Genomic DNA, 15,012 nt, shown 5'->3' with positions numbered 1-15,012 from the left:
ACAGAAAGTACACAGGCAGATGCTGACAGGACTGGTAAACAACATAAGGTGTTGCTTTTTGAGAATACAAGAAGTTGGTCTAGTTGATATAAAAAATAAATAAATTTACTTCTAGCACTCTTGACGATCCAGTCCTACTACGTCCCATGCATCAGAGTTTTCAATCTTATTAAATGTATAAATTGTCTAAACATGTCACAAATATAAAAAGGACTGCATGTCATGCTGCATACTGAACATACTCAAAGGCCTTCTGTGGCTTTTTAAATTGCGACACACTATTCCTGTCTAGAAAGAGATTTACTTAGGACTTAATTCCGAAGGAAGAAAATGAGGAAGCTACATCTTGTTTAGAGTTGCTTCACTGTCGAAGAAACTTCAGAGGAAAAAAAGACCTCCAGTGTTTTGCAAACTTTCACAGCATTTTCCTCCAAAATCCTTGCAGAAACTAAGGAAATTGTATAATATAAACAGTGACACTGCAGGGAGTGCTGGCTTTAAATTTGACTAAGAGTGCTGAAAAACCTGGAAGGAATCCTGAACAGCTATAGTTCAACTTTACGTTTCCTGTAATTATGTTATATTTACATTGAGTTTATTACAGCATTTTACAAACTACAAATGTGAGAAAGATCTGCATTTATTGACATATAAGGGAATTAAGTAATTAGCCATCTAACAAGACTTAAAATTACATTGTAGACAGAAAATGTGAACTATACACACCCTGGAGAGGCATCATGGAGTGAGGACTACAGTCTAATCAAACCGATTTATTTTCCTTTCAGCTGCCCTTGCTGCTTCAGTCTTTGTCTTTGAGGCATAAAGGCTATTTTCTCATATGGTAAAAAGAAAGCAACAAAATGAAAATGAAAATATTCTTCATCTTCTTATATACTTTCATAAAGTCCTCTAAAAAGAAACCCTGTGGTGTTAAGTCAGAGTAAGGACGGCTGTCACTGTTGGGAGGTTAAGTTATGTATAAAGACTCAGGCAGTGACATTTTGAGAAAAGTAAATGCCGGTCTGAATATTCCCTATCATGAAGTGGTTAGTTCATAATAAGAAGTGGAACCTATCATTGAAAGAGATTTTGAAAAGGAAGTACTCACCTGAGGCATTTTTCAGGTAGCCATTGGAGTCCACTGTGGTGTACATAACATAGGGACCAGGCTGGTTGACACCAAAAGGCTTGTACCAACACATGCAAACACAAAAAGAGACATGTTGACGTTTTGCTAATGTATTTTCACATCACCTGTCTGTCAGTAAAAGGGGAGAGGGGACAGGGATGAAAAAAAGACTCAGAGTGTGCAGAAAGACAGACAGGCATGTTTTGTACAAAGTGGTCCTAAGCAGTTTCTTTTAGTTTAGTTTTACTAGTTGACATGGCAAATACTGTATGTCTGGACTGGCTTGCTTGAATCTGACTGAGCATAAATGAGCACGGCGACTGTGTGTTTGTCTGCCTGTGTGGGCGGATACAGAGCCGTTGTCTTTTCTCTACATTATGAAAGGATGACAACTAATGAAGAGATCTGTTGAGCCATCCTTCGCTTTGCATCAGTTAAATACGAGCCGGTTACACATGCAAACATACACAATGCAAGAGACACTTGGCCCTTTATGCTGTGACACTGCAGCGGGGTGAGAGAGGAATAGAAATGAGGTCAAAGAAAAAAGAATTTGTGACAGGGAGATGAGAAAGCTACGGAAGAGAAGACTAGTGGGCTGAAAGAACGACAGAGGAAGAGAGGTGTGACTAAGAAGAAGAGAAGAAGGAGAGCAAAATGAAAAGATAGAGGGGCTTGATGGATGGGAGAGGAGAGGAGTAGAAACAGCCGTGAGCTCCACTCTTCTACTGCATTCATCATACCTTTCAGTTAGACAACAAGCGGGTGGAGGAGTAGACAGACAGAAAACCAAACCAACTCTAATATCAGCAGCCTCTTGATGTCAAAGTGTATGTGTTTTCCAAAGGACTTTTCGCTGGTGTAAGTAGCGATGCTACTGGCTGCTTTATGTTTCACATTCCATCATTTGTATACGAGTAATTGCAGTAAGAACCTCAATCAGAATGGCGAGTGAGGACCCCATTCTGCCTATCAACTGTGCTAATGCATGATTGTTGAGTTTTCAATTTAGCACCTAATTGTCTGCAAACCTGACAGCCAGTGGTTCATTAACGTGGTCTTTCTTTTGAATGTAGTGGAATGAAATGGCAAGTCAGGTTTAGATTTCTGTGGCTATTGTAGAAGAAGGCTGGGTAGTGTTTTGCAAAAAGTGAGGCTAAGAATGTTCCTCTACTTGTGCAGACCAGGTTTTACTAACTGTGTGTTATTTAAAATGCTTTTCCAACAATTTTCCAACTTCAGGTGAGGGCATAGAATTTACCTAAGCAGTCTTCTGGCAAAATGCACATAATGATTAATAAAGCAAACGTCCTATACTGGACATTTACTGAAGACAGATTATATAAAGAAAGTGCATATTCTTTTCTAGAAATGTGTTAAAAACTCATTTTAATGTCAAAAGAGTGTCAGACTTCGTTTTTTTAGAAAAGTCAACAGAAAAGAATAGGCCACAAATAATGCTGGTATCTAATCATTTTACAGGCTATTTTGTGATATTAGCATTTTTTGAACTGCTTAGTAATGTAGTTATTTTATATTTTAATGTTAGACTGAGTTGCATCCTTTGCCAGACGTGATGTAGGGTAACCTTTTTAAAACTTTCTTAAACACACATTTTGGCATTTAAAAAAACATGTCACCCAGTGGAAAGATTTGCCTGCTTTTATCTCCAGCAACTTTTACAGCTAATTTTTTCTGCTTTTGCCAGTGGTTTTTAATGACGGGATGAGGGTGAGAGAATCCTTTACCTACTTTAGCTGAGGATACACTGTTCATGATAATCATGCTTTTTCATTCCATCAGATGAGTCCATATCAATAATTATCACATCATAATTTGAGTTAATATTCTTTATGTAAAGAGGATGACAACCCCCTCTGAACTAAAGGAGTTTGATACTGTTACTGCTCTAATATCTGCAAAGACTTTTTCATATTGATGCTGTTTGTAATGGTAGAACAAGTTTAATGTGTTTCCACCCTCTGTTGGTTTGAGTTTCTGATGCATCTTGCAAATCATGGACGTTTGATCCACATCTGATTTGTTGGCCTTCCAAACTTTCTAGGTAAGCTAATATGACTAATTTTTATTGTGAAGAGGAATTAGGCTACAGATGATATTTATATCAGTATGATATGATGATACAGCCTCTGGATAAACACCAACACAATGTGCTTGTTGCATGTCTTTTACCAATATAAAAAGTTTTTTTTATTATTTATTGCCTACTTTTATAGTTTTTTTGTATTTTACTGTTCTGACCTAGTACATTGTAGTATATGCATATATTAAGTACTGCATGTGTTGATGCTGTTTCCTTGATCAAGAGTTTATTTTATGAGACTAGAGCCACAAACTAGAGCCAAAGACTGCTGTGAAAGGCTGAACATAACCTTGTGAAATATGGTACAAATTAAACTCATCAAACTCATGAGCACTGTCTAGCCTTCGATATACAGTATCTATGATATGATATAAACTTTGAGAATGTCATTGTAAAATTGTTAACACAAGCCAGTTTTAGGATTCCCATCACTGTTAAAGTGCCAAGTTTCAAGAGACTCTAGATTGTGACTCTAGAAGGAAGTTCATCCTTTAGCAAAATTAGCAGGATATTCTTATAACTTTCTCTTCTTTCATCTGTTCCCAGGCTCTTTTTTATGCTTCTACTTTCTCTGAACCTGCGCAGAGATTATACTAATGATATGCCACCATTAAGGATTTATATTTCATTTGTCAGCCAACTTTGCCACCATCTCTCCTATTTTTTGCTATTCAGTAAGGGTTACATAAATCTTTAAATGTGTTGTAGCCTTCTGGCAGTTTGCTTATGCTCTGTTGAGACAAAAAAATTTCTCTCAGTCTTAAAAAGGTCCTCGCCAGGTCAGAAATTGTTGATCATAGTTGTGAGTGTCAATAAATATTATCAGAGATAAATAAATCCAACTTTTTAACTCTATGTTTCAAGTAGTTTTTAAAAAATTGGGTAATCTTACCAATCAGTAAAACAGCAAGCATCACTCATTTAGAACTGGAACTTTTTAGTGACTTACAAATAAAAAGCCCTGGTCAAAGCAGTCAGAGGTCAGCACAGACAAGAAACATAATGATGCAACAATATAATTTTATACCATCAGTCAAGAGGACAAAGCAAAAGGCAGAAAAAGGACACATTTCTTACCTTGACATCATCTGGACAGTCATTGGAGCAAAGGCCACTGAGCACTGAGGAAGTCAGAGATGTCAGAGTTAGACATGTTACTGAACATGGGTTCCACGTCCAGCACAATAACTATAACACAGTGTCATTTGCAATGGTGCTGCAGCGGTGCCCTGAGGACCCCTGTATAAACATGTATCAAACACCAAGCAGTAAGTCTCACACAACAGTAAACTTTGATTAATGTCTCAATTCTATTGTGGCTGACAGTCGAAGCAAAAATGCAAATTCATATTAATGGTGCCTAGGTGTAATTTGTATTTCAATTTATTATATTTCATTTTGATTTAGTTCTATTATTTACTTTTCTTTCTCAATTTAATTTTTTCTTCTGTGTCCTAGGTGGATATGGGATTGACAGACAATAAAATAAACTATTTTGCCAGCAATGAAAAACCAAAAACCAAATAAACATGCAAACTATTTACAAAGTGTCTATGTTTACACTTGCGTTAGGAGAGTATTTTACTTATTTGTGTGTACAAGTGGAGTGAGGACAAAGTCTGCTGAATCGCTAATCAGTCATTAGAGAAGTGACTTTATTAGCATACTAATAGGGTCCTGGGTATAGGTTGCTTTGATTAGCCTGATGGAGTCATGCTGAAGCCCAATACTCTGTTAATAAGGTCTGCACCCAGTGCTGCAAATAATAAAAACAGTAGTCAAACTCAGTGCACCTTCAAGGTGAACGTCTAAGCACATTGGGCTCCGCCTTATAAACCAGCGGGTAAATGAAGCCTCACTATTGAATTCCTTGTCACTATTTTCCCACAATGGTGTTAACTCTTGAACCCTCACTGAACGAACTGCCTTCATAACCCATCTGAACCAAAGTGAGCACTTCATCTAAAAATGTTAGAATGCGTAAAGGTTGTTTCAAAGAGGCTGTTGTACAGTAAATTAGAACAATGGCAGATGATATTTAGCATTAAGCTTGTTACTAATAAAATGTAATATATTACTTGTTACTCTAATTGAAAAGTAATTTGTTCCATTATTCGTTATATAACTTTTCTGAAGGGTTTGGGTCTGAAGGAGAGATGGAGAGTCAATATGGGGGGAAGACAAAATTTTATCCATGACAAAAATGCAGCCACAAGCTGTTTTAGTTATTTGTTGTTGTAGCCTGCCGTCAACAATTAAAATCTAGTTTTAGCTGTTTAACCTGCACTGCATTTACAAGTTTCAATAACGTTCTTGCAAACAATTAAAGGAACGGGGATATTTCCAGCCACTAAATTTACGCACTTCCATCTTCCACGGCCCCTTACTGCTTACGGTACTGCTAATCGGGACGTCTGTAAGCGGAATGACTCATATTCTTCTAACCAATCTTTTCTGTGTTGAGAAAAAAGAACAATGCTTTCATGAGTTGTTTTTGGAGGAATGAACTGTAATATTATTACTGAAATTTTATTTGTAACTTTTTAATGGTACTCACATTTACAATGCACTCTTGTCCATAGCTCCCTAATTTTTTTCTCTGTCACACTCACTCAACACCACAATTTATAATTAGTGATGGTAAATATTAGGTAAGGCTTAAATATAATGGGTCTAACACGTAATAAACATTAAAAATGTTTTCTGAACCCCTCCTGCAGTGTTGGTTTACAGAAAAAATAGGCTTCTGTTTCTACAAATGTGTCAATTTACTCCATCTCTAAAAGATCATGGTGTAAACATAAAACCCACTCTTTTTTATTCACTCTTATTCCACACTGTTTTTTTCATAATTCTACATGTTGTGAAGGTGAATATATTTAAATCACACAAATCTTCAACTTCCTCTATGTGTATGTGAAGAATATGTGCAAAAATGAAGACCTCCTTTTTCAGTGTGCTTTTAAACTCCACTGTGGGTAATAAAATAGCTATATTATGAAAATACATTGCATGACAGACCATTACATTTTTGCTGCTACTGTATATATGTAGCACAACAGGATTTAGGATGACCAAAACATTTTTTTGCCTACCACCTTACTCCAAATTGAAATATCTCAAGATCTGATTAATAATTTGCTTTAAGATTTGGTACATTCATTATCTTGGTAGAATTGATCCAACCCAAAAAATTAATTAGACTCACAGTTTATAAAACAAATTCCACCTGAAGCTCAGTGGATGTTTCACTGACACATTATGACACAGTAACTTGATAATAAGCTGACTGCAGTGGATGATCAAAACAAAGTGTGGCCAATTATACCAGTGTTGTATGCAAATAAAATTGTGATTCAGGCTTGAGGACTGCATTGCACCAATTTCTCTTACAATGATCCCTCTATGTGGTAACCCTCCTGCCCCCGCTTTGTTTGAATAAAGAGAAACTTTCCCAATTTTAAAGCGTTGATTAAAAAAAAATAAAAAAACATCGACTGTAAGGTAAAGGTAAATTTGCTGCTTTGAAATTCACAAGCTTATCAAGTTTATGCCCTGAAGCATAATTTAGATGGAATTCCAATAAAATGTGTCTCTTGACCTTAACTGACCACACTGAACATCCTTGATAATTAGGTCCTACTTAGAAATGTTATTTTATCAGTAGAAACACTAATTTCTTATCAAGGCCATTGTTTTGTTGTAATTTAGATGGCTGTGAAAAAGCATTTTAGTAATCACACAGGTATTCTTCAAAACAATGCTGGTCAATGATTGCTGGCAACACAAGTGCTAAGATATCAAATCAAACATGCAAAAAAACTTCACTGATGTCTTTATAAAAGTGGTAAGAAAATGTAGTGGAACACTTTGGAATTCATAAGTTATTAAAATAATTACTGGCTTTCTGGCTGGCTTTTATTATTCATAAAATATAATCTGATTACAAGTGACATGCTTAATCTAATGAAACACAGAAAATTTGTATATATGTGCTTCACAGAACTTCTCTCGCCACTGTTTTCGTAAGCCTCTTTATCACTGTCTATTCAAGATGGAATATTGTGCTGCCATCCTGTTTACAGTAAATTGTACTATACCAGAATTGAGGGTTCATCGTTGATTCTGAAGTGATATTACTGCAGCCATTCTGCTTCAATGTCTCTATATAAGGGGACAAGGAACCTCTGAGTGTTGCTGGTGATATAGTGTGAAGTTTTGTTTGCGTTTTATGCATGGGTTGCTTTTCATGGTCCACATACAGTACAATAAAGGAGAAAAAGTATTAAAGAAGCAATTCAGACTCAAGAAAAGTTATTGGGCATCATGTACTACATGTTAATGATTATGGTGATATTCACATTTTAGGAGTAACATATATTACCCATCAGACATAACGCTACAGTGAATGACAACTAGGGAGTCTCACGAAGGAGTCGGATGAGGGCAGCGGATAAAGGCAAACGGTCGCTTGTTGTGGTGCTTGACTTGACCACAACCTTACCCAAACTCTAACTAGTTATTTCTGCCTAAGCCCGAGCTGCATACTGTTGTAATTTATGGCGATTCTACCTGTTTCTTCTTCAGCATCATAGCACCATCACACACACATTGCTGGCAGAAAACCCAATTGGCCAAAACCATTAACATGTTGTATCTGACACACAACAACTTCACTTGGGATCTATTTATCCCACAGATGAGTTACAGTTATCAAAGGACACAAACAGTCCTTTAATCTGACAATATTGTTTTGAAAGCAACATGTCATGTGCAGCATATGTCATTGTGGAATGGTGCTGACTGCTTCATTGTCATCTTGATATGAAAATGCACATTTAGAAACTAGTGCCTGAATTGCATTGAATAAGAAAATTAATTTTATTTGCATGTGGGCAAAAACATGCTTGTAATTATAGTGCACCTCAGCTTTGAGGAAACACCACATCAACACATCACAAGTTTTGGACCAAAGTCATGGACGAAGGACACTGGTGATCAATGAAACATTGGGACCGCGATATTCATCATTTGTGTGATTTTCATGCAATTTGGGGTCAAGCTACAGGCACCACTGTCCCTGACACTCTAAATCAATAATACAGAGGGTTTAGACTGTCATTTGTTTGAAGTCAGTCTCATTAGGGATTATCTGGAGTGAGAACATAGGCCATAAGCCAAAGATTTCACAGGTCACAAAGCCACAGCACCATTAGCCCAGTGCACCCAAATCCTTCTGCTACAAGATTATTGTATTACACTCTTTGCAATTTATTTATTTTTTAACATAGAATTTTCCCCGCACATGAAAGAACAAGTATTTTCACTTTTTATGCCCGTGTGGTTACCTGCTCAGTTGAAACACCTTAAGAGTATAAAATGCCATTCCTATTAAAGTCTTCGGATGTTAAATCATACTTGCCAATATATGGAAAAAGCATGCACCTTTATCCCATGCCACTTTCTTTCTCCAATTTTTCTTGTCATACATAAAAATTTACAGCAATTACGAAAAATCAAAATCCCATAGGAAGCCCTTAAATTAAAGGTCTTTTACATCGAAATTTCTTGAATGTACACTGATCAGTCATAACATTATGACCACTGAAAGCTGAAGAGAAAAACATCGATTATCTCATAATGGCACCTGGAAGTGGCTGTGATACATTATGCAGTTTTTGTCCCTGAAGTTGATGTGTTGGAAGCAGAAAACATAGGCAAGAGGTTCTGCAGCTCTTGTGGGATGTTCTCAGTTTGCAGTCGTCAGGACCCACCAAAAGTGAGAGGGTCAAGGCTTGACACTCATGTGGGGAAAGAAGGCTGGCCTGTGTAATCCAATCCAGGAAAAAAACAGTGCTTCACAGTTTTTTTGCTTATGGACTGCCTAGCCACAGACCAGTCAGGGTGACCATATGCACCCCCAAAAGCGACTACAATGGGCATGTGAAGATCATAACTGGACTAGGGAACAATGGAAGAGGCTGGCCTGGTGTGATGAATTCTGTCTTCTTTAGTGAAATCACTGACTCAATGGGTCAGGGCTATTTTGGAAGCAGGGGGACCTACTCAATATTAAGCATGTCGTCATCATGTAATGGCTGATTGGTGTATAGCATAGAGTATGTGGCATAAGAAATATCTGTAAAAGTTTCTTACGCAAGGACATATTATCCATGCTCTATGGAACTAAAAACGAGGTAGCACAAAGGGATGATGATCATTCAAATGTTTTCTTTCTAGGAATCCACATTAATATGGATATTTTAAGTGCATGACTCACTAAGCTACTTTCATAGGAGTGAATAAGCAACAGGGTTTGATCTGGTATCAGTTTCTAGAATACATTAATGCATTGAAAATGTAAAACGATTAAGGTAGTGGGTTGTGTTGTTGAGACTTAAGAATAGTAGTGTTTGTAGATACCTATGTGTCATTTTTCAAATGCAGTTGAAGCACAAACATACAGTATAGAGAATGTGAAGATGCCCTCATGCTGTGTTGAATTGTTGTTACCGTCACCATCTTGTGAGATTTCCTCAACCCATCACATGGTGAGTTGGAGTCTGTGTTTTGACTTTCTCTTTCATGATTCTGAAAAGTGTCTCACTGGTAGGTCAGCACTGCAGCCTCAACAGGTCGGAAGAGGAATACCACCTTACGCACCTTTGCTTTGAATGATTTAAGTTTTAGTCCAAACAAAACAAAAGGTAACCATCGTAGCAGGCTGAGAGCAAACCTGTGCTCTGTATTACTCTATATACCATCAGTTTAATGCTGGACAATCATTCCCTGCGTATCTGATTTCACAGTTGAAGAATTCACTGATGCATAAAGAGAAAGAGACAAACAGCACACATAAGTCCTTCACAACTCAATGGGTAAGCAGTAGCTCTACAAAGTAGATGACTCTGTGAAAGTGTGGGTCATCGTCACTACACTTATACTACAGGATGCTCATATCCAGACATTGTTTGTCAAGCTGCTTTGGTCTCCATACTTCAATCTTTGGTTGACGTGTAACAAGCACATAACAGCTCATCCATGGCCAAAAACAAGATCCCTGGAATAACTCTCCTACATCCTATGGGAAAGGGATTTTTTTCTCTCGTCAAGTCTCCGTCTCATTCACATACACACATTGCCTTTCTGAGACTGAGCTACACTATTTTCTAGTGTAATATTAAGACTGATGGCAGCTCCTTTGCAGGACCTAATCAAGTGGAGGATAAACTGGTCTGTGTACTCTGAGTGGGTCTGGGTGTGTTTCCATCATTGTGACAACAGGGCTGCCAATGACTAGTGTTTCTGGAAAAGTCTGTTCAAATATGCTGTGTGTGTGTGTGTGTGTGTGTGTGTGTGTGTACACGTGTTTATGTTTCAGTGGTTCAATCCTTTAAGATTTTTTAAAGCACGTTACTGAAAAAATATCACTACTGTCCATAAGCAAAATGACCCACCTCTAAGTTTGACTGTTGGTTGAAAGGAAAAAAAGGGGATTTGTTGTTTACATAAAAATTGTAGTTATGTAGCCAATGTTGTGACCAAAAACGTTTTCCAGTTTTACAAAAATAAAGAGCACAGGGTTGAGTTAATTTACTGCTAAAAAGTTCTTATATTTTAATTGACCATTTTTGTTATGATGAGTTAAGGGTAGACTTATACCTATGACATATATTTGAAAAAAAAAATATTATTTTAAACTGCAGATAAACATTTGTTTGGTTATTTTTATATTCAAGACAATTTTAAATAATAATAATGTGGTCAGAGAAGTGAATTAAGATTGTGTTTTTTTCTGCAAAGAACCTAGTGAGAAATCAAACTTGATCATCATGTCATTATATTTATTGGACCAATCTAATTTCAGATTTAAAGACCATTATGGAGGATAGATGCAGTGACTATGAAATTTGTGTTGCAAGTTTGTGGTCTATAACATTAGAAATTAGATAATTTCTCACCTAAATGGAAACATACTCTTATTGGATGGACTTTGTTGATTAATATGAAAGAAATATGTATGAACATAAAGTAGAGAGTTATGTAAGCGTAATAAGCTCTATTAAGTCACTTTGAATGTATTTTTTAATACCTATGAGAACTTCAGTTGTGTTGCCCCAGGGTAGTGTTGCTACTGTACATGGCAGTTAGTACTATCCAAGCAATCCATATTATGGCAAGAGCCATTCAAGTAGGTAAAGAAAAGCAATAGTATATCATGACTTAAAGATATAACAATCAGCCAAAATAATAAAAAGAAAAAATCTAAACAACTTACAACAAAAACTTAGCTGAAAGTTTCTTCACGTGAAGTTGCAAAAACTATGAAATGGTATCATGATATTGGTTATCATGAGGACTGCCCCAGCAAAAGGAAGAACAAGACTGACCTCGGTTGCAGAGAATGAGTCTATTAGAGTTGCTAGACTAACAAATTGGCAATTAATAGCAGCTCAGACTGGAGCAGACTTTAAGTAAGTTTAGGTAACAGACACATAACATGCTGTAGACTGTATGAACCAGGCCTTCATGGTAAAACTTCTGCAATGCAACCACTACTATGGAAGACCAGTGAGAAAAACTGGACACAAGACATTCTTGACGGATATATAAAAACACACTGGGTGAACCTATTTTTGATTACTAAATATTTTCATGCGTTTATGTCTTGAGTATTAATTCAAATTGTCTTAAATAACAAAAGCAAAAAAATAAAAAATAAAAATATAAACACATAAATAAACAAATAATATATTTAAAAAAACATTGAATGAGAAGGTGTGTCCAAACTTGACTGGCACCGTTCTTTTTGTCAGCATGTGTCCTAGACTCATCAGCCAGGTGGTGAGGTTTAATATGCAGAGGATTAGTCTTATTAGATTTATTATCCTCTGTACACCTTCCTGTTACTGACATTTGACATGCTGCTTGGGACTGAGTTGATGACATTAAATATTAAGTTTAGATGTCTTTTTAAGCATTCGCTCACCTGCAAAAGCAATAGTTTATCTATCTAGCTGTCCAATGACAGTAAATGGATGCTTAGAATGATGCAGAAAATAAAATGTAAATGAGGTTTGTGTTACTGTCAAGTGTATTGTAGATGACCAAGTTAACCAAGTTCTTCTTTGGATTATTGTGTTATCAAGTAAAAAATAAAATAAAATACTACCTTTTGAGATTATTTACTTTATATAAGCAAATTGGGGCAATAGCATATCTACTGCAAAGTACAAAGTATTCAAATTTATTTCAGTTCATGAAATTGATAGATCTTGTGTAGCATCAATCTGTGATTTGATTTTTCATCTAAACTTAAGTTTTACATACTAGTTGAAACATCTAAACACTGTCCTGAAGTACTTGTGCTTGCTACAATCATTGCAGCACAAAAGCTTCATAGTACTTATTTACCGGCTAGAAAAATACACAGCAATACACTCCTCCAAGTGAAGAGAGGTCATTTAGTCGGCAATTAATTTCTGTCACAGTAAAGTATTGCTCTGTTATTTGCTTGTATGTCATGACACATAGAGTATGCACCCTACAGTCTTTTTGCACTAACCACCTAATAGGTAGAAGTCTCTACTTGGACCTTGACATGTGGCGTACATTCAGTCAGGAGTTTGACTGAGAGGTAGCTTTTATCTAACTGGAGCCTCACCTGTAATCACATCTTCATTTGCACTCTATAAAAAGAAACTACATGGAACCATGGAAACCACTCGCTACGTCACAACACACAGTCCTTAGCTGTCAGGTCAGCTGATGTCACACACACACACACACACACACACACACACACACACACACACACACACGATGTGAAGACCTTGACGGGGGAACACGACGTGCCGTGTCAGTGCTAGTGGCTACAAGTGAATGTCAATGGGAGCCAAGCAGCCACACACTGTACATGCAAACACACTGGCAGACAAACATAACGATCTGACAGCTGAGCGGCATTTGCTCTGAGATGCTCATCACTTTTCATTGTCCTCAGGCTGCTTTTGCTGACTGCAGGGCTGCTTGCAGACTTGCATGGGCACAACACATGCCCAAACACCAACAGACACACACTAAGACAGACAGTGAGCTAACATCTGGTCTTAGATTGCAAAAGAAACTCCAGATAAAAACCATCTGCTCATGGCTCTGTAATTCATATTAGAAAATGGATCTACATGTTATCACTATTTATAATAAGCATGTACTGTTTATTGCTCTGGCCCATGTAACATGGAATGTTTGGATTTTTTACAAATGCTTTGAAATTAAAATTATATATATTATAATAACTTAGCTGTCACTTAATAAACAGTCTCCTGCATAATATTCCCTGGGTTCTGTACCTGACTGAAAATTAAATTAAAAAATAAAGTTTTTGCTCCTGTTAGACATACTTTGATGGCCACTATCTCATTTGGTCGAAGTGCAAGTCAGACTGAAGTGCTGGGGGGATTCAAACCCTGAAGGGAGATTTTCCTGCTCATTGTTCACTTTAGGTAACATAATTATAGTGTTGTCATATGCTCACGGCCCCTAACATCTGGCAGTGGCTTCCACTGTGTTTGGCTTTTATTTGCACTACAACTGCAATATGACCACCGTGTTAATAAGCCATATCAATAAGAATAAAGTTCAACATCACAGTGGCTAATTGTCCAGGAAAAACATGTTCTCATCTAACTTGCAAGTGTGGGAGGAAATAGGAGCACCCAGGCGGAAAGCACACAAACTCCACAAAGGCTCCAGCTGGCTCACAGGTCTGAACCCATTTCACTCTTGCTGTGAGGCGACAATGCTAACCACTGTAATAACAATGATGCCCATTTTCAAACACTCAAACATTGAAGATTAAATGTATTCTAGATCATAAACAGCAAACAGCATAATCTGTATCAGAATTATGCAAGACTCAAAAGACAGAATGCCCCATTTTATTTCTAAATGCTAAAACAATGTACCCATAAAATTTTGAGTACTCTCATGTTGTCCTCTGAGGCCAGGAGGTTTGACAACATTGTAACATTTTCCACAGTTGTAAAAGACACTTAGCTGGTCTACATAACTGGTTTATTGTGCTTAGCGGGTCCTGGGTTAGGAGACTGGCAACAGCATCATTAATTTGCAGGTGATTGGATACACTAGTGTAGCCATAAATCAAATAGAGTGCACAAGTATATGATATGCTTTTTTTCCCCATCCTCTAAATCTCTAGCTTTAATTTGTTAATCGGTCTTTAAGCTACTTCAACCCCTTGTGGACGTGGTCCTCCCTAATAAAATGGAATCTTACAAAACTTGAATTGGATTTAGACCAGGTATCTGCTGGAAAAAATAGGTGGTACCTTTTTATTCTATTTACACTCACAAGAAAAGTATGAAGAAAGGCCACACTGGAATTTTGATTATTAAAAAAAAAAAAACTTTTGTGACATTCTGCGATAGCTAAAATAATAAGATAATAAGGAAAGATATATAAACGTCACAAACATTCTAGAAGAGGAAAAGAGTAAAACAAGAAATGTAAATGACTGTTCCTAGTAGGTAATGAGCAAACAGCTGCAATGTGTAGTGTCGTGTATTGTATTGCTTGTTTGTAATCACATTATAACAACTGTGAACGTCGGCTGGTGCAGGATGCTATTTTGACAAACATGGAAGCATGCACTACCACTCAGCTGTCTTTGTGTGCTGTTACAGAGAGAGAAAAAGTTACCATACCAATTTGTATATTCAGCCTTTGGTCAAATCTTCCTCCGGACGACAGAACT

The 15,012-nt window shown here is 36.9% G+C and overlaps 1 protein-coding gene across 2 annotated transcripts in view; it reads right to left on the bottom strand.

Moving 5' to 3' along the window:
- The window catches only part of itfg1 (integrin alpha FG-GAP repeat containing 1), a 123,720-nt gene that overhangs the window by 24,952 nt on the left and 83,756 nt on the right, over window positions 1-15,012 (bottom strand). For both annotated transcript variants that reach the window (XM_067495018.1, XM_067495017.1), the window contains exons 13-14: window positions 4,314-4,357; window positions 1,112-1,190 (exon numbers count right to left, since the gene is read on the bottom strand). In XM_067495018.1, coding sequence (XP_067351119.1) covers window positions 1,112-1,190; window positions 4,314-4,357 — 123 coding nt within the window. The remainder of the gene's footprint in view (window positions 1-1,111; window positions 1,191-4,313; window positions 4,358-15,012) is intronic.

This window comes from Channa argus, chromosome 2 (genome assembly GCF_033026475.1).
Source record: "Channa argus isolate prfri chromosome 2, Channa argus male v1.0, whole genome shotgun sequence".
NCBI classification, from domain to species: Eukaryota; Metazoa; Chordata; class Actinopteri; order Anabantiformes; family Channidae; genus Channa; species Channa argus.
This window is presented reverse-complemented; position numbering and strand designations above follow the sequence as displayed.